This window comes from Polyodon spathula, chromosome 5, assembly GCF_017654505.1.
Source record: "Polyodon spathula isolate WHYD16114869_AA chromosome 5, ASM1765450v1, whole genome shotgun sequence".
Classification (NCBI taxonomy): Eukaryota; Metazoa; Chordata; class Actinopteri; order Acipenseriformes; family Polyodontidae; genus Polyodon; species Polyodon spathula.
Window position 1 is genome coordinate 17,510,094 of NC_054538.1, and position 21,030 is coordinate 17,531,123.

Sequence of the window (21,030 nt, forward strand, 5' to 3'; positions counted from 1 at the left end):
GATTAGATTTTTTATTTTTCTTCCAAATTCAGCACTATGCCTCGAAGGTACATAAGAAAAACCATCAGAGCATCATCATCTATGCAGGAATATGTAAAAATATCTCTGCTTGTTGGTGTTATTTGAATTAAAATGCTGTTAATAAAAGATCATTAAAAATTGTTAAAACGTTTGAGTGAGGTGTGTTTTTGAGTGAACATATATTGGAGTGGCATGAGGGCTTTTTGCCCCTGCCTGTGGGTAAGAGGCCCCTTTCTCAGAAATGTTATTCTTGGTTTTTTATGCATTTATGGTATCAGTAGACTCCTGCTTATACTCTGCTATTGAGGTTGCATATAACTTTATTGAGTACATAAAAAGGGGAAAAATGTACATGTAAATGTAAAAGTGGAGAATTAGTTTATATGACAAACATGGAATTTTCTTCCGGGGGCCCTTATCCCACCCTACCCTACCCTACCCTACCCTACACTACACTGCCCGAATTAAATGAAGTTACATGAAGCGCCATCTATTGATAAAAGTAACATTTAAACCTCTAATTCCCCAAATGCAGTGTATCAGTCATGTCGTTCTCATTCCTTCACTGGCCTCTACTGCCTAAACTCGATATTGCAACCGGTCCTTTTCAAAAACACAAAATAAATAACTTAAAAAATAATTAAAACCAGTAACATGTTCCTAAAAAAAAAAAAAAATAATAAAAATAATTTTAAAAAAATCCAAACAATCGAAATTTAAAATACTGACTTTTTTCTCATAACAAAAATACTAATTCAAGTAACAAAGTGAAATCAAATAAATAAACAATTAACAACAACGACGCTTAATAATATTGCACTGTAAGCATTAAAATGCAATTAATATATTCAGAACTGCTACGCAACTAAAATAAAACTTTTGAAATTGCTAACCAGTCATAGACTACTTTATCCGCTCCAATAACATAAAGTAGGTTTGGATTTCTACATATTACTCCGCCTTCATGACGATATTCTGCTTGGGACTTCCTGCACTACTCTACCAACCTTGATTGATGAATCACGCCCCTTAGTTCAATCGGCAGACCATTTAACCAATGGAAGAAGCATATGAGCGCGCATTCTCCGGAAATATCCCGCCCAGACAAGGAATTGCTGGAATTGGTTTGATTCGGTACGATTTGGGTACTTGGTGGAAGAATACGCACGCTGTTGTTTGGTCAAGCGCAGACATTTTGTGAATGGGTTGTTGTGGGCGCCATGTTTATGTGAAGGAATATAAACCTCCGAAAATAATTCCTTTTCTTGTTATTTCACCCTCCGTCTCCAAAATTTCACCAAGAAAAGTCAGCCGACGGGACACTGACAAAGCGGGGGTATCAAACTGTGTTACAGTTTTATAACATCAACGTCAGTGATTGTTAGACTGGAAAAGTCTGTGTTACTGTCTCTAAAGTAACCGTGAGTTTTACAAACTAATACTGTAATCCTTCATCATCTCTCACAGTCCAACGTCTCCTTTTGAGTGACTGAATTCAACTCACTCTTGTTTCGGGAACAGTGCAGTTTCGCATCAAACCATCATGGCTTTTGCAAGCCTTTTTTCCAATCCCCCAAACCCAGTTCTTGACAAAAACATGACAGGCTCTGAACTTGCGAGGGACGAAAGGTCGAGTAACATTCTTATATGTCTAATCCATTCTTCTAATGTATCAAATAATTTCGTGTTAAAAAACGAGTAAATGCTTGTAATTTTTTCGGTCTCGGTTTATTATACGGTATGTTCAATCAAAAAAAGGATAGCTTGGTAATGCTGGAGTCAGGCCTTCCAGTCCTTGTAGTATTAGTTGGAATTTGCATGCATTTTTGTAAATGCTAGATTAATCTGTTACATAAATTGGCAATTATCATGGTACGTTTTGTTTCACAATTGTCAGTTGCAGTAATATATATATATTTTTTTTTGTTACATGAAAGACGCAACCATTACAGTGTTCCTTGTGTTAACGGACTTCAGATAACTACGCGCCGCATTAAAAAAAAAAAAAAAAGTAGATTACGTCTTGACGTCTTTTCCACCCTAAAATAGCCATGCGCACAAAGAGCTACTTTCTAAACAATTTGGTATCACGCAGTGTGCTGATCTGATTGTACATTTAGTCTGGTGAGCATTTGTGCTTCAGTAATGTTTTCGTCATTCCATTTAGCCCGTTATTTTTATTTATTTATTTTTTGTTTCTCCATAAATCCCTTCATTAGACATGTGCCATTCGTCAGTGATATGTTTATTTTACACAGTTTACGATATGTAGACTTAGTAGTACCATACTTGGGCAGAAATGCTTGCAGTTCACACATAGATTAATTTGGTGTAAAATACGATCGTTAAAAAACATTTTTTTAGTGATTATCTCTTTACAGAACTCATAATTAAATATGGATTCTTCAGTGAAACACATGTTCATAACTCCATTGCTGCATGAAGTAAACACATTACATTGTACAATCAGGGCTGTATTTTATTAAATGTTTCACAGTTAGCTTCAACCCCAGGTAGTGTATTTTGATGACCAATGTATTACAAAAAATAAATACTTTTACGTATTCAACTTTATGAACAGTAGCCAGTAGTAAACTGTGTTTATTATTTTAATGTGTTCTTGGTTTCTCTGACCCTGATTAGCAATAGTCTTGAACTGCCTTTCCTAAGATAACATTAGGTAGTCAAAAAAGCTGTGCTCTTCCCGGGTCTATGAAACCAGACAATGTGAACACCATGATTTATTTGTTATGTATTCATTACATGCATCACTGCAAGACACATTTTTCTAATACTATAATGCTTAAAACCAAAAAATTACAGCTTTTCCAAGCGACTGAGTTGCACCAACACATCTTTTTTTTTTATATTTCCCCCTTTGTGCTAGTTGCATTATGAATGCAAGCATGATAATAAAATACTAAAATACCTGGCCTATGTTCTTGAGGAATAGTTGATGAAAAGTCTAATTTCTACAAGATATAGAAGTCTGCAAGATATAAAACTATGGTACATCCTCAGGGAATTGTGTTGGTTACAATTCTGAATGGAAGGAACATGTCACACATACAAAAAGTATTTGGCAGTCTTTATATTGGAGAGCTGTGGAATAGGGCAAAGTCAAGGATGAAGTACGTTGCCCTGCCTCTATCTCATTGAAAAGAAAATGTTTTCATAATTTGTTGTTTGGTGTTGGATACAGATATTGTCATAGTTTTATTAGCTGTTTATGTATTCCAGACTTGAATCATGATTTGGTGTACTGCTCTGGAAAAGTTGTGACAAATTATTTTTCTTGAAATGTGTACTGGTACTGTAGTTGTATAAATGTGGAGTCAGTAGTTTCTCCCCCTTATTTGTATTTTAGCAAATATCTATGTTTGCCCTGGGGAGAGATCCCTTGCTCCAGCACACAATACTGGATCAATTCTTGTAATCTACCAATTCTGGCCCCAAATCATTTTAGGTGTAAGGATCACATGCACAAAAAGGTTAACTCATTTCTTCACATCCCTATCCCCTATTTTGACAACTAGCTAAGTAGATGGATAGCTTTGGATAGTGTTAATTCTGGACTAATTGAATAAATTAGCAGAATTAAAATGGTAATCATTTTCAGATTAATACTGTTTTGCTTTAAATTAAGAAAGTGCATTTCAAGTGCAGTCATATTGCCAGTGTAAGCTCAGTCAGCCCCCCTCAGTAATAGAGACACAACGATAGAAAAGACACAATAAATATTGGACTAGATACCCCTGCCATACACACATCCAGTTCACAAGAGGGCGCTTTCTCTTAGGGATATGTCCCTAGTCTGAGAAAAATAAGTCCCTGGTAGTTTCACTCTTTAAACATTTAAACATTTAAATTTGCTTCTGCTATATGATGCAATCATATGTAGCCCTTTGTATTGTGTTTACAATCTACCCTCAACAGCCAACATTTTCTGTGCAATACAAGCATGTGATTTCAGACTGATCTTTAACTGTGTTTGGTACAAGAAACGAACTTGTGAGTAAGTAAACAGCTGTTCTCCATATAAATAGACATGGCATTACCAGGTTAAAACATTGAGATCCTCATTAAATGTTTAATTAAGCAAGGTATTTTACAGATGTTTAATTACACTATGATCAAGTAACACAAAAATAATTACATTTAATAGGACAAAGGGAGCTTTGGATTGATAGCTATACTTTTTTGTATACAGTAAGTTACTTGTGCTATCTTTAAAGACATTTAGTTACATGCAGCTCGTGGGACACAGTAAACTACTATATTGTTACCAGGTTATAACTGTGTGCTGAAAGACAGCCTGTTATGTTTGTTTTAGGTCATGTACTGTTGCTAATCTGTTTTTACTATAGTACGTGTTGTCCCTTCAGGGATTCATTTTCAATCCCTCTTGTCAGCTCTACGTATTAAATGTGGATAGCAAGGTACCAAAGTGGTTTCCTCGAGTGTTAAAAATTGCTTTGTGAAGTTGTCCAGTTCTTAAATGCCCATTAAATTATTATGTCCCTTAAATGAACGGCAGTATGCCAACACTTTGTTGCCCAAGTCGAATTCTTGAATGACATCCTCCAGAAGGAAATCAGAGTAATCATTTCTTTGGTATGCGCTATCTCAACAATGTATGCATAATTTTTAAATTGTTTATAATTGTTTAAAAGTGTACTGCAGAGCCATCAGTAATGATCATGCACTGTTCTAGTCTTGTCCAGTCCTGGATTCCAACGAACAATATCATTAACAACACTCGTAAGCTAGCCTATATTATGTGAGTTTGATATAATGAAATAAACTACCGGCTTGTTAAACTTCTAATTGCTATAATTCCTAGTAGGTGGCAATAGAGGGGTTCTTGGCGGCTTACCCAGAGCAATTTTATTTTTTTCTGTTCAGGTAATTGATTGACAGATTTGTCTGACCTGCAGTAGCTCTCCTAATAATGAAACCATTGATATTTTGCAGTAGGTTATGTGGAGTATATGACAACATGTTATTTGTGAACAATTTGGTGCTGCCTGCCATCAAAGATTCCCAGGGAAATGTTCCTCAGTGCGTCTGTTTTTTTTTATTTTAAATGAAATAAATACAATAACCACAAACTGTCTACTATGTTGAACAATGTGCTGCCACACTTTCAACTTGAACTGCTCATCTGTTTGATTCATCTTTGCATGCAAATAGACGCAGAGTGGTGTGAATGTACATGGGGACTTGCTATTTGGTTGTACTGACACATGGTTGGCTACAGATGGGAAGTGGTTGGCTTAAAGTGATATTTGGTGAAAGGATTTGTTACATGAAGTTATTCCACTTTTTATTTTTTAATGTAGATAACAAATTACCTTAGTAAAGACAATTATCTTCATCTACCTTTTCACCTTCTGGATTACTATGTTAATTACAGCAAGATTCATTTTATTAACCATTTACAACATGCATTCCTGCATAGAATAAAGAACCGTGATTAGTCTAATGATGTTGCTAGCAAATTGGGGCCTTTGGATTTGAACTGATTTGCGAGATCTGGTAATTAGTCTGGAAATCTTGTTTACTCTAATTAGACAATTCACAATACAGTTTACAAGCCAGTCAATAATCTGTAGCAGTACATTTTAAACAACTTACTGTACTGCTTTCTTTTCAGCAGTATTTTGCAGGAAAATCTTATATAGTGTTCCATGCAACCCTGTTTCAATCAATTACCCATTTATACACTATTCACCAAACCTATATGATTCATACAACAGGTGATTTAAACAGCTTTTTCACTGCAATCTTGTTTTCTACATGTGTTGTTGACAGCAGTTGATTAAGGTCATCTGAATGCTGTAGCAATAATGTTTTTTGTATTAAAGCACTCTAATGAGATCTCACAAGGTATATATTGTTCGAGGGGGGGATGGCCAAGTTTACTTTGGAGTTCATTTAGGCTTTCTTCTTAATTTATTTTCAGTTTCCCAAGTTTTATGTAACACCATGCAAATCATCTAACACACCCTAACTTAGTTTGATCCATAAACTGCATTTTTAATAAAAGCAAGACACTATCAATTTCCTCTTTCAATTTATATTGTACCAAGTATATTCTACATATGATGGACGCCCCTGTATGCTGGAGGCGCTTCCATCAAAGTTTTATTTTTTTTATTTTATAAAGGATAGAGAATAAGATGAATGAAATTGTGTAGTTTTTGTCACATATTATGGGTACAAGTAGTTCATGTTACTTTGAATTGTTATACCTGCCAAACCTTGCTTATTAAACTGTAATGTGGTAATAGTTGTTATGGTGTGTTGTTTATCTGATTTCTTAGCTGCATTAATTAGTCATTTTTTAAATTCTAATTTAAAAACTTTTATTATTTACTATCAAGGACTTGACTGGCCTGACTTTATAGAAAATATTGTAATAGAGACAATGTATTTGATCGTAGTTAAACATAAAAAAAAAACCAAATGATCTCTTTTTAAAGGGGTAACACTAATAAAAGTAAAGTCAATGCCCATAAGCATTTTAAATCTATTTGTGGTCTATTTTCATGACAGGGAAGACTGTGAGCTTGAAGATGGAGAAATAGATGATGAAGGGATTGGAATTGAAGATGAGGGGAAAGAATTGAAAGAAGAAGATAAAGACAAAGATGAGAAGCCTCACAGAAAGTCTATAAAGAAACACAGAAAAGATAGGGGCAAGAGAAAAGCCAAGAAAAGGAGACGGGACAGGCACAAAGTGAGTCACTGCTGCATTACTGAATGAGTTTCAGAAATTAATTATTTTAACTACAAGTAGGTCTCTGCATTAATTAGGTTTTATTATCAAGTTAAAGCAATGAAATGTTCTTTACTTCACTTAAGACGAATAGTGACATTTATTTTAATGTAGCCATTTTTAATGCACTGTAATTTCAGTCAGTGTTTGTTCTTGGTTGCCTGTCAGAACAATCTCCTTTATTTTTCCAGTGTTCCGTCACAAAATGGCATCTTTTTTTTAATCATCATTGCCTGGCAGCTGCCAACTGCCAAATGCCATTGAAACCTCTATATCGACATTAATGTGGCGTAGAAGCAGTAGATATTAGGGAAGGCAAAACTTAAATTACAGCAGAGAGGGGTAAAAAAAAAAACTTTACATGCAGTGTTTCTTATTCTGTAGAATTTAAGTTTGTTATTGAAATGTTGATTCAGTGTTAGTTTCTTTGTTCCCCAGCATCATTCCCCCTCAAGTGGTGATAGTTCAGACTACAGCTATGAATCTGATTTTGAATACTCTGAACAACAGCGTAAAAAACTCTGTCCAGCATTTAGAGATTACGACACTCCATCCACACAGGTAAATAGAGCCTTTATAAAAATCTACTCATCATGTAAACCTGTTTACAAAATTGTTTTAGATTACAGGTGAAGAAATATTTTTTTTTTTTTTAAAAATGGGTGTCATTTATTGGACAAGAACTAATCTGAATCATAATTTTTCTTAGCACACAATATCTATGTTGGGGCAGGGATGGGATTAAATCTATCCCTGCCAACAATAACTGGTGTGGCCATTACCTAATTAGGTAACTGAGTGCTGATTGGAAAATGTCCACCTGTCTAAAAAGGGAGAGAAAACCCTTTGTTTGGTGGCGGTGTTTAGAGAAGAGAACCCAGTGAAGGCATTGCTCAGTTTAAGACAAAAGGGTAGATGTACCGCAGTTTGCATTTTCGTTATGACAATTCAGAAAGTGCATATTTTGTCGTATGTACTAAGAAACAATATGTTAATGAAGAGAGCCGCAATATACTATATATTAAACTGCCTTTCATTATATATAGTGGGACTTCAACCTTCACCCCCAAAAAAGCTTTTCATAATCATACAGCAGCCTCTCGCTAAACCGGCAGCCCTCGATGTATTTTAAATATAAATCATTGACATGTGTTTTGGGTAGGCTACACATTACATTATTAAAGTTCTCGATCTGTATTTTAAATATACAGTATACAGTACAGTAGTAAAACCAAATTAATACCTAGCGCACTTTGTTTTAGCCTAGGCACAAAATACATCATGCTACATTAAATGATTTTAGGGTTTTTTATTTTATTTTAATTATATTATTTTTAACTTGTACAGTAGACAATTAACACACAATATATAGCTCAGAATGAGCTGGAGGGGTTACATATGTTGTGTGTTAATGTTGGTGTATAGTCATTGGTAAACGGGATATAAATGGGTCTGTGTAACACAAGTGTTTAAAATTATATTTGTATTTAGGCACGAGGATTGCACAGCACTTCACGTGCAAGTAAAATGTAAGCACGGGGAATAATACCATCAGATTTGGTCGATTTCTGAAGCTACTCAAAAATGATGGCTTACCCCTATTAGCCTACTGGTAACACAAAATAAATCATGGGAAACTTCGGAGGGAACCAGCTACTAGACGGTTCGATTAGTCTATCGCCCCTATACCCAGGTCGGACGACCGATTTGCATGTCAGGTCCGCAGCGGTTAAACACAAGTAAGAACTGCTGCTACAAAGCGTTTGTTAAAATGATGGTAACAGTGTTGTGTTTGTTTAGTACTGTACATTTCACACTACTCTTCCGACTGGTTTATTTTAGTACACCAACCCCTAAAACTCTAGTTTAAACATGTTTTCTGAAGGGCTACAATTCAGCTGTGCTTTTCCACTATGTGTATAGTCAAGCAAACAAAAAATATCTGCTTTTTAACTTGGTCTACTTAGAAACCTAGACAGTTAACACACACAATAGATCATGGTCCTATACAGATGCTCAGAATGAGCTGGAGGGGTTAGTGGCTGTGACGAAGTGCCCGCCCCTGTGTGTATTTGCTGTTATATGTTGTGTGTTTTCTGTTGGTGTATAGTCATTGGTACAAATCCCAATATAAATACATGTTTGTGTAACACAAGTGTTTAAAATGTATATTTGTATTTCGGCACGAGGATTGCACAGCACTTCACGTGCAAGTAAAATGTAATATGTGAGCATGGGGAAACTTCGGAGGGAACCAGCTACTAGACGGTTCGATTAGTCTATCGCCCCTATACCCAGGTCGGACGACCGATTTGCATGTCAGGTCCGCAGCGGTTAAACACAAGTAAGAACTGCGGCTACAAAGCGTTTGTTAAAATGATGGTAACAGTGTTGTGTTTGTTTAGTACTGTACATTTCACACTACTCTTCCGACTGGTTTACACTTTAGTACACCAACCCCTAAAACTCTAGTTTAAACATGTTAGATGGTCTGAAGGGCTACAATAGACAGTCAGCTGTGCTTTTCCACTATGTGTATAGTCAAGCAAACAAAAAATATCTGCTTTACCTGTTTTTAATTTTTGGACTCAGTTCTTAATTCACTGTATAAAATGTATCATCACCTTGGCAGTTGGCACTATTAATTGTTTGGCCTTCCACAGCCATCACGTAACCCATAGATACTTCTCCTAATTATAAGAAATATCACTGGTTAAGTACTGTATAACCTGAGAATGTCCTGATGAACTGTAATTAGATGCTGAACTGTTCATTAAGCTTGACCTCTGTTTTCTTATGCCCTAACATGCAAGCCAAGCTACCTAAAAATCCCAATTAAAAATACATGTTTTTGAATATTTTCAGCATGGCCAGTCCAGTGGAGATTACATGAAGTCTCAAAAGCCAGCACACAATAAAAATAACGAGTTTGATACATTCAGCGACTACAGTGAAGAGAAATATGATTATGGAGAGGATGATGATTTTGGTGATGAGCTGAACCAGTACAGACATGCTAAAGAAACCACAGCGTCTGGACCTGACAAAGTGCCACCAATGGGACAGATAAAAAAGCAAAACATGAAGGGTGTAGAAAAAGGTAAGATCATAAAAAAAAACAAGTTACCATTGTCTGTTAATAAATTAACATTCTGTTGATGTACAGTGGCTCTCAAAAGTATTCACCCCCCTTGGACTTTTCCACATTTTATTGTGTTACAACATGGAATCAAAATGGATTTAATTTTTGCCACTGAGCAACACAAAAAAGTCCATAATCTTAAAATGAAAAATAAAATCTACAAATTCTTCTAAATTAATTACAAATACAAAACAGAAAATAATTGATGTGCTTTTACACTTTCCAAGCAAGTACAGTGATCAAAGTTTTGCTTTTTGTGTGATCCTTAGCTTATAGCTGGAATGGCCCTCAGCAGCCAAGCACAGCACCACCAGCTCCCCCTTACCTGAAGGCCCATTTAATTGATTAAGCTTTTTGCCTACATGACCAGCCAATCACCACCAAACCCTCTGTTGTACAGAGGAAGGTCATTGTAAAGCTCCTGCCCCCCTGCAGGTAGCAGCACTCAATACACACCTCAGGACACCAGGGATACAATTTAGCCCAAATGACCTCCCTCCTGAATCAATTAAACAGAGCACAACCAGGCTGACCATGATTCTCTTACCATTTGCATACAACATTTATTTAAAAATCACAAAATTTGGACTGGTAAAATGAAATGCAAAAAGGACTTCCAATCAAACATATTGCACTCTCAAAACTAATATGTTTAGTTCCATTTCATTCTTATTGGTTTTCAAGTTGATTGTATAATTAATTCAAGCACCAGTTTTGTTTTAACACGTTCTAAATTCCTGTACATTATGCATTAGATAACATGCAAACTGCAGTTTCACCGTACAAAGCAGAACATGCAGTGCAATCAGACTAGTTTTGCTGTGGAATCTTTCTCTCAGATTACAGTACAAGATATCAATAAATTGGTATTGCAAATTCATTCTTCCACTTGCTTGTTGGATCCAATTCCAACCAAAGTTCTAAAAGCAGTTTTCAGTGATTTGAGTGAACTGATCTTGGTTATAATAAACAGTTCACTGACATAAGGAGTAGTTCCCTCTGCCTTAAAAATAGCTGTGGTTTAACCTTTGCTTAAGAAGAATTCTCTGTGTAGCCAGAGATTACTGCTTTAAACAATTATAGATCTATTTCAAACCTGCCATTTCTAGCTAAGGTTCTAAAAAAAATAGTAGCAAACCAGCTGAATTCATTTCTTGAGGGTAACAAAGTGCTCTGATAAGACTGTTCTGTTATTAGGTTCTCAGCTGCACCTAGAAGCAACACAATCTCTAAAAATTGATCTGGGAAATTTGACCACAAACATAAAAACGGAAGTGAAAAATCTAGGGGTCTTACTTGACTCTGATTTATCTTTTGAGTTGCATATTCGCAAATTGCAATGTCACCAGAGTGTCCTTTTACCATTTGCGAAACATTGCTAAAATTAGGTCATTTCTCTTTGTCTAATGCTGATAAACTAATTAATGCTTTTGTGTCTTCCCGACTTGATTATTGCAATGCTGTATTCTCTGGGCTTTCGAACCACACCATAAATCATCTGCATCTTATACAGAAAGCAGAACGAAGAAAAAGAGACCGTATAACTCCTGTGCTGGCTTCACTGCACTGGCTCCCAGTGAAGTTTAAAATTGATTTTAAAATGTTCCTTCTGACTTATAAAGTAATTAAAGGGTTTTATACAGAAACTTCTAGTCACATATATACCTTCTCGTGATTTAAGTTCAGCTGATGCAGGCCTTCTGTGCCACTGTGCTCCCAGAAGTGCTACACCAGTTAATGACGTTAAGTCAAAATTGAAAAATTACTTTTTTAGATTAGCTTTTTTTAAACTGTTTCTCTTTAATCTCTTTACAAATGTGTTTATTTAGATCATCAGGTTTTACAGAGATGTAATAAATACATTTGTATATAGATTAAAGAGAAACACAGTTTTTGGATTTTCTTCTGTTTTGTCCTATACAACGCTTTGACATACTTTTTGAATGAAAGGTGCTATAAAAATAAAGTTTGGATTGATTGATTGATGTGCTATATTGTTGCGTTAGATTGACCTCTGACATAATATGGCTGCCATTTTTTGAGACAGTATAATCTGAGTTACTGTTACTTCATGATAAACAGCTGTGTTCTTTGATTGGCTTGAATTCCTGGTGTTCTGCCACATGGCTCAGGGGATGTTTGTAGTTTTTTTTTTCCTATGCTCTGTAAATATCATAATACATGAGTTTTTTTTTTTTTAAATACTTTCAGTATTTCAGATAGTGTGTGAATTGTGTATTTACAATTACAATTTCACGTTTGAACATTTCAGGTGCTAGACAGAAGGGGAAAGGTCGAGGTGTGGGTCGTGGACGTGGCATGCAGAAAAACAAGAAACAAAAAGGAAAAAACTGGGGGAGGGGGCGAGGGAGAGGTGCAGATCAAGGCCAAGATGGTTTTGAAGAGGTGAGGAAATTATAATGTTATGTTCTATTTTTTTAGGTATATGTACTATTTTTTTTACAACTGTAATCAGAATTCTCAGACTTTTGTGAAAAAGATGCTTAGGTCTGTGGTCTTAAGTATGAAATACAATTTTAGCTACAAAACAAATCTTAGTGTGGTAACTCTTTATTTACACAGGATGGAAAAAACCCAGTAAATGCCCAGAAAAAGCGCCCAATTATGAGCCAAGAGTTCATTAACCAACATACGGTTCAACACAATGGAAGATATATTTGCAAGTATTTTCTGGAGGGTCGCTGTATTAAGGTATATTTTATTTTATGTAAGTAATTCAATTTCATAAACAGAAATCAAATCTGAGCAATATGCTGAAGTTAAGTTTTCCATTGTTTCTTGCAGGGGGACCAGTGTAAATTTGAACATGATCTAGTTGTACCTGAGAAAAAGAAGGAGATGTGCAAGTTCTACATTCAAGGTTTCTGTAGTAAAGGGGAGAACTGCATTTATATGCACAATATCCTTTGAATCACTTTTCAATATAGGGTTTCTGTGAGAAAATGAATACACAAATTTTATGTGGATTTAATCCCAGGGCATTTAACAGATACTTACCTGCAAGGCTAGTACTCAGTTTCCTAGTTAGTTTATGCATATGGTAACAGTGAATATCTGTCTGTCTGTTAGGTAAATCTGTGTCATATTTTGGAAGGATACCCTAGGCAAGCCCCACAGTGTTGAAATCCTCTAAAATCAGACTTGGTACTGTTAGTATGTCAGAACAACAAATCATTTTTATAACCTTTGTATTTTATAATAGTGTGGACACTATGAAATAATTCTTACTTTCCTTAACCTGCATATTTACATGAATATCCATGCAAGTTCTTTCACACAGGGGCAAAATGCTACCAAGGGGATAACTGCAAGTTTTCCCATGAACCCCTTACAGATGTTACAAGAGAGCTCCTGGAAAAGGTAAGTTAGCCAGCACTTATATCATTCAGGCCAAAAAACATGAAAAAGCCTAATCATCAAATGTAACACAAATAGTCAGATTCAAGTCTAGGTCAAATATAATGAATGTATTGTCAAAATATAGTTGTTTGTTTAAGAAAACAAATTTTATATTTGAGGATTCTGGGTATTAGTTCTGTAATACATTTACAATCCAGTCAATGTAAAAAATAGATAGCATGTGCTATTCATGCCTATGTATGTTCACATAACTTTATGCTTTGTGAACCACTGCCTTTGTAACACCTTTGTCAACAAGTTCCTTGTTTTTCCTGCATTGTAGGTTTTAAATACTGAGGAAGAAACAATGAATGAAGATAAAATGGAGCTCGAAGACCTGCGGAAGCAGGGAATAGTTCCCCTTCCAAAACCACCCCCAGGAGTGGGACTTCTGCCAACCCCTGGGCCGGTTGGTTGTCCACAGGAAGGCAGTCCTTGTCAAGGGGTGCAGAAGAAAATCCCTTCACTGTTTGAAATTGTCGTAAAGCCGACTGTGGATTTGGCACAAAAAATAGGACTCAGGTATTTTTGCTAACGAGGTTGGCCATTTATTGTGTTGATCACTTGTTCTGGGACAAAAGGTCACAGCATTTAATCTAGTTTAAAAATATTCTAGAAAACAATCTGCCAGTAGGTTCAGTGAGCTGCAGATATTAATGCAGCCACTGGAGATACTGCAAGTCCTTCAAATTCGATGTTTTTTAGGTCTTACATACTACAGAGTTCATAGCCTCTTTCACAGTGGTTCTTCTGGGTCTGGGTTCTGGCTACCCAGGTCATAATCCTGCATAGGGTGAAACCACATACCTGGGTCGTATCCGGATTAACCCGGGACCCAGCGACCCACCTGAGGATGTGGGTTGACGCGCTTTGACCAGGGCTGAGCGAAACAGAATGCATGACTGCCATTTATAAGCCGATGAAATAACAAACAGCCACACCTGTGTGAAGATTTCACTTCCACAAGGAACGTTTTTGTTTATTCTGTTTAGCCATATTTATGTTGCTTGAGAAATACCATGAGCCAGATTGCAGCATGAATGAAGAAACATTTGATCTAATCAACATTTGGGCAGACTGTTCAACCCAGACAAGCTTGGATTGAAGCGTCTATCGCGTAGCCGACCTGCATGATACCGGGTCCTGACCCTGGGTAGGTTCTGACCTGGGTATAGCATGCCAGTGTGAAAGGGATTCATGGCACTTCATAGACAAGAGCATGGGAATTGAGCAAAAGTAGTTCATTACTGCAAATCAAACAGAGGATAATGTCTACTGTCTGATATTGTCTTGATGTCTAACATGATATATATATATATATATATATATATATTATCTATATATAATTATATAACCAAATGTATTCCTTTAGGCCCAACTTTTACAACAGTTCATCACCACCAGGCCCACAGTTCCATGGAAATGCTCCACCTCCTGAGCAGATGTTTGGTGGAGGACAAGATGATATGCCACCTGGACCCAATGGACCTCCAGTCCCTCCAGGATCTCCAGGGTCTTTTAGGCAGCCCCATCACAGTGGTCCACCAGGAGTATATTGTCCACCAATGCCTCAAATTCCACCTGGTCAACCCATGCCGTGTGGTTTTCCAGGGCCACATAATCTTCCACCAATGCATTCACAGTCAACAGGTGCACCTTTAGTTCAACCAGTATTCTCTGGATTTCAAGGGAATGCCCAAGGAAACAGACTGAGAGAAAATCCCCAACAAACCTTGCTCCCAGCACCAGGTCAGGCCTATCAGCAGATGCCAGCAGACCAACAGATGCAACAGAACATTACCTATCAAGCAATACAAAATCCTGCAGATTTCTTTAACAACTATTATTCAAATCAAGCTGTACACAGTTTGGAACCTACAGAATTCACAGAAGGTAAGCATGTCTTAAAAATCAAATCAAATGTTATAGGATTTTTGGGTTGATTGTCCATACGTAGCCACCAATTGAATGTCATTTGGACACAACAGGACACAAATGTGCATCATGTAAATTTCACAGATAAAAAGCTAATACTAAATTTTACTGAATCTTTTTTACACAGAGGAAGCACTTACCATGGACAAACTGGCTTACAGCTCAATGCAAGACTCTCAACAGAGTGGTACTGAATCAGACAGCAGCAGCAGCCAGAAACCTACAGTTCATGTCCCGGACTTCCTTCCTGCCATGCAAAAAGCTCTGTTCCTCAGACTAAGTCAAAAACAGCACGGGGATGAGCACCATAAAAAGGAAAACCGAGCTCAGGAAATGGTCAGAAAAGAAAAAGGTAAGTAAACTAACACACTGTCCCATAAATTCTGTGGTACAGAGAATATTATCCATTTGGACAACTGAATAGAGCCATTGTTTGATAAAGCACTGTGATAAAATTACTTACATATTTAATATGTATTCAATGAAATTTTAGTACAATCAGCCATAATAATGTTACTTATCTATACGTTTTTGTTTCTTTCAGATGAAACAGTGAATTGGTATTCCAGTGATGATGAGGAAGATGGCAGTAGTGTGACAGCTATCCTTAAAACACTTAAAAAACAAAGTGATATTCTGAAAAATCAGCAACAGTCAGTGACAACACAGCAGAGTATTTGTGACCCACGACTTCAGAAGGAAAAGAATGCACCCTCTGATCCACGGATGAAGTGTGACCCAAGGCACAGTGCTTCAAGAGAGATGAGAAAGTCCACAGACTCTGTCTCCTCCGATCCAAGGCTTATCCGAGACCCTAGAAAGATAAAGCCTCAAGGCAGTCCAAGAAATCACTCTCACTCTCACATCAAGCAGCCAGTAGGAGAAGATGATGAAGATGGTGAAAGAGAACTTAGAGAAAAGGCTGCAAATATTCCTCTGGAACCCGTGCCTGGTGTTGCTCTGAGAGATCCTAGATGCCAGCTAAAACAGTTCAGTCACATAAAAGTGGACATTATCTTTTCTAAACCAGTGTTTGCAAAGCATGTTGTATGGGCCCCTGAAGATCTAATACCTCTTCCCTTACCCAAACAAGAACACTCAATCAACTTGCCTCTTCCTCCACTTATTGCTGAAGCAAGGCTGAACAAATGCCACGATGTTTTAAATGACAGTAATCAAAATGTCATGGCCTTAGACCCCCGTAGGGCAAAGGATATAAAAACTAAAGTTTATGGGCATATAAACAAACCCCCAGACGCAAAGGCTTCTCCTGATAAACCAATGGATCCTCGACTCCACAAGGCAGTTGATCCTAGGCTGCACAGATCCTCTAGCATGGACTTGCAGCATTGTGCCACAAAGGATTCTCATCTTGGATCAACTGATCCATGCATTTCTAGGGGAAATGTTGTATCATTGCAGAGTTCAGCGACTGCTCCTGCTAATTTAGAACAGAATAAACTACCCCTATATGCTCCTAAATTGTCATCCACTGGTGGGGGACTTGAGAGCCCAAATACGCTGCTCGGTGGAATCAGCTTGTATGACCCTCGAAACCAAAATCAGTTGTCTTCAAAGGAAGAGGAAGAGCATCCTAAAAAATTAACCACAATGAAACATCCCAGTAAAGAAGAATATGTACAGTCATTAGCAGTGTCCAATGTGGTATCGGCTCCAGAAAGCTTGAGTGTGGACTGTTCTTTGGATGCTCCTGCAGATAAATATAATAGTTATAACAAGCATCGAACAACACCAAGGGCAGCAAACTCTCCTTCTGCTTCCGCTGTACACAATCTGCCCATCGCAGCTTTAGCTGGGTTAATACGACCTCCATACACTGACCCGAGACAAACTAGGCAAACTGGACAAGCAAGTCAGCTGCAGGAAAGTGATTCGAATGGACAGCCAGATGACAAACCTCTGAAAGACATGTTCAAGACTTTCGACCCGACAGCGTCTCCTTTTTGTTAATAAGCACTCTAAAAAAAGTGTAAATACAGTACATCAAACTGTGTAACTTTCGGCTCCCATGAGATTTATTTATTGTTTTTGGAAAACACTTGTTGCTAATATTACACACTGTAGTTTTGACTTTATCTGTTTGATACTGTATGTCTCTAGCTCTAGAGCTGCACAGAAAACTTTTATTTTAAATCTACATGAATAGTCTAAGGAGTCTATGTACTAATATTACTTACATGTTCGTAAATACTGTGAATTTGTGGCCTCCGTTCTTTGTAGAATTTTTGTGATCGATGTACTAAACAGCACTATTTCATGAACAACTACCGTAACATCACCGCAAGTTTATAAACAGCATAAATTACTGCTCATTAAACATAGAGATCGGAATTTGCATCTCATTATAATAGATTTGCAACGGCAGAAGTCAAGATTCAGAACTTCCTTCTGGCAAAGATAAATGAGTGGTATAGTGAACAGAAAGAAGTAGTAGCAAATATAGTAGGATGGAACTATGGCTTCTGCAGACTCCAACCTTGATGCAATTATGGCACCAGCCAAAAAGAAAAGGAAAATAAATTTCCACAAAGACGAAATTGTCCGGTTAGTTAGTGAAATGGAAAAAAATAAAAAATATTATTTAACACTTCGCAGGGCCAAAAAAACATTAAGAAACGAAATATAACTAAAAAAATTAATTCACTGGGACACTGTAAGCGACAGACACTTGACATAAAAAAAAAAAATGCCATGACCTTCTTACAAAAAAGAAAGCAGCAGAAAAAACAAACAGGACAAACGGAATGTGATGTGTTGAATGTAGCGCAGACCCTGGGCACAGCAATAACAAACCAAAAAAAGAAAGGATCCCCAAAAACAGAAATCATAAAGAAAACTAAGCTTGTTTCTATATATGGAAGTTTACCATGGAAAATGTGCACAGTGTTTTTCTCCAGTTTACCATGTTTGTACTCGTCTGTACCCTAACTATGCTTTTCAGTACTTTAATTTAAGAATATCACAGAAAACCTTTGTCTATGTATATTTTAGTTGTGTAAAGGAAAAAGTGGACATAGAGTACATAGAGTAGGTTACGCAAGTAAATACTTTTCGTCTTATTTCAGTTGTCTATGCACTACATAATTAATTACTGAGAAGAAAAGATTTCAGTTTGTGTTTAATTAAATAACTCAACGCAATGATTTGTTTCCGTGTTTCTCTTCCGTTATTAATGTGAAGTTTAAAATAAAGCTCCTTAAAATATAATAGAAAGCAAAACACAATGTATTTATAGTTATTTAATATAGACTATTAATAAATATATTTTTGTTCGTATATTTTATGGTGGTGCATTTTAAAGTAACTAAAAGTCAGTTTAAACAGGTTTCACATGTGAACAGCTGGTTGAATCTGCGCCAGTGAGAGGAATGCGTAGAATAACAGGCACAAACCGAAGTCGTCAATCAGTTAAAAATGATAATACAGCAAGGGTAAGCGCGAACCTTCGATATTGTAATGAGATTCGTACATTTGCATACGAATTTACTTTAATACATCGCGAGTAGGTCTACGAAGTCACAATAACCTGTCAAAAGTCAAGATACAAAAGAAAACTCAAGAGCCCTATATGTGTAAATTCACATAGATGTATAGTGTATGTGATGGATCCAGTAAAATTTATTTTGTCAGTAACTGTATCAAAGATAAATGTATTCTAATGAAGTATTATGTTTTTAAATAATCCTGTTTTTGTTAAAAACAGTAATCTAAAAATGTGAACTGCCACTTTTATATAACTGTAAGGTATTTAGTAAATATGTAGGCATGCTGCCATATACAGTAGTCTCCACGTATAGGAACACCTCCTAAGAGAACATTTCGCCAAGAGAACACCCTTGTGGCGAAACAGATTTTTCCCATTGTAAATGCTCCGGCTAAAGGAACAGGAATTTTGCTTAAAATAACACCCTTTTGGCACTGCTGGCAATTACTTCACAACTGATACAGTACTGTTTTGCAACCTGAAAACTTGTCATTATCAAACTTTTATTAAATATTTTCAAATGGGGCTTGTCATTGCGAGAGTGTCTTGAGGCACACTGATTGGTTTATTAATTATTTCCAGAACCGTCGTCATATTAATGCCTTGTTTGTATTCTGATTTCCAAGAGTGTATCTCTTCGCTATAAAATGGCATGTAAACAAACAGCAAAATGCACTGCTGTTTCTCTTGCTATAAAAAATTTGGAAATTATTCAAGCTCCTGAAAAAAACCTGAATCAAAACCTGAGCAATCTGGTGTTTTCCGTCCTGGTGAGTTGCTTCACCATTTTGTTAAATAATAATGTCTTGAGTATTGCTCCTGTATAGGTATTCATAATTAATCGAGAGCTGCAGCTGCATTTTTTACCATGTGTAGGGGTGCTGTTTTAATTTAGTTTAACAGCTAGTTTTTTAATGTTAGTTTGTCTGTTACTTTTTTATTCTAATTTAATGACATACACTTGCCTATTATCTTTTCTTTTGCTTGTTCCATTAATTTCATATGTTGATGCATGTGCGTCATGACAAGTAATACATATTTATTTATTTATTGACTCATATTGTGTCTGGTGGTCAACCGTCTTAAAGAACACTTCACTTGCTTCCTGAGGGGTGTTCTCTTAACCCGAGACTACTGTGTAACATACCAGTAATCGTGTTAAACAGTAACATGCAAGTTGATTTGCAACCAAGCATTTACTACACATGACCATGAAGAATGTTACAGGAACAATTGAGGAAACAAAATACAAATAATTGTTTTTTTTTCCCCCATCCATTCTTGGAGGAACTTTGTGTATATTTTGCTACCCGTGAACGCCACTCTTACACTGTGATTGAGGCACAGTGTTTATTGCTTTTTTGTAATATAAATGCTGCACTTGTCATCAACTTGTTGCAAGTAAATTTATTTGAAATCTAAAATTATTTCCAAATTGGTGTGTAACTATGTTATAAATTTTATCAGCACATTCTTTAAAATAAACTAGCTTTACAAAGGGCATGAAAAATATTAATATTACAAATTAATATCAGATATGACTGTCTTTCATCTACTGATAATACAAAAACTGATGTTGCATTTTTCATTTCAAGCTAGGTAATAAAAAACACAGATTAATGTTGACACCTCTTCGCTTTTGTAAATGGGTCGTATCCTATGTGCCAGAGGTTCCCAAACCAGAAATGTGAAATGCCTGGTGACACACACTTTACAGATCAAATGAACTGATGCAATAATAATAATAATAAGCAAAAATGAAAAGAGAAAAAGTACAAATAAACACAACAAGTTTATTATGTGTTCTCTATTCATTCATGTTTAGTATTCTTTCTTCTCTCTCCTCTCTTCTGTTTCTTTGAGCCTGCATGTTCACTGCAAGGACATTTCGTCACTTGATGACCTTCGGCACCTCATTCTGGCCCATGCGTATTTCGATGCCATCAAGTGAAATCTAGATGTGCAGTTGAAAGTGAATGTCATAATTTTGAATTTGCTTGTTTGTTTCGTGGAGACAATGGCAAACCATCCATGAGTAATAAACAAAAGTATGAGGCTTAAGCCAGAATGGGAGGAAGTTTTCATCTGAATATCCTCCTGGATCAGATGTGATGAGAAACAAGCTAGCCTCTTTAGAAGCACACCTCAGTAGTTTTGGCATTCAGTATGGAAGCTGATATAATGACTCAAGCAAGTTTTGTATTGCATGGATTGGGCTCTTTGTTT

The 21,030-nt window shown here is 36.4% G+C and overlaps 1 protein-coding gene across 1 annotated transcript; it reads left to right on the forward strand.

Annotated features, from left to right (window-relative positions):
• The first annotated feature begins 1,145 nt into the window (after positions 1 to 1,145).
• LOC121315652 (zinc finger CCCH domain-containing protein 6-like) lies at positions 1,146 to 19,679 on the forward strand. The gene is made up of 12 exons (XM_041249924.1): positions 1,146 to 1,650; positions 6,580 to 6,763; positions 7,241 to 7,363; positions 9,668 to 9,902; positions 12,217 to 12,350; positions 12,528 to 12,656; positions 12,750 to 12,864; positions 13,216 to 13,325; positions 13,648 to 13,886; positions 14,737 to 15,257; positions 15,427 to 15,651; positions 15,844 to 19,679. Exons 1-12 carry the CDS (start codon positions 1,565 to 1,567, stop codon positions 17,268 to 17,270), a joined length of 3,528 nt encoding a protein of 1,175 aa, XP_041105858.1. The 5' UTR covers positions 1,146 to 1,564; the 3' UTR covers positions 17,271 to 19,679.
• The last annotated feature ends 1,351 nt before the right edge of the window (positions 19,680 to 21,030 follow it).

What these genes read in the sequence shown, in the direction of transcription:
- LOC121315652 (XM_041249924.1), top strand. Translation starts at nt 1,565, where the DNA reads ATGGCTTTTGCAAGCCTTTTTTCCAATCCCCCAAACCCAGTTCTTGAC. An exon ending in TGGAGGGTCGCTGTATTAAG is followed by an intron (nt 12,657 to 12,749) that starts GTATATTTTATT and finishes TGTTTCTTGCAG; the next exon opens with GGGGACCAGTGTAAATTTGA. An exon ending in GCACAAAAAATAGGACTCAG is followed by an intron (nt 13,887 to 14,736) that starts GTATTTTTGCTA and finishes GTATTCCTTTAG; the next exon opens with GCCCAACTTTTACAACAGTT.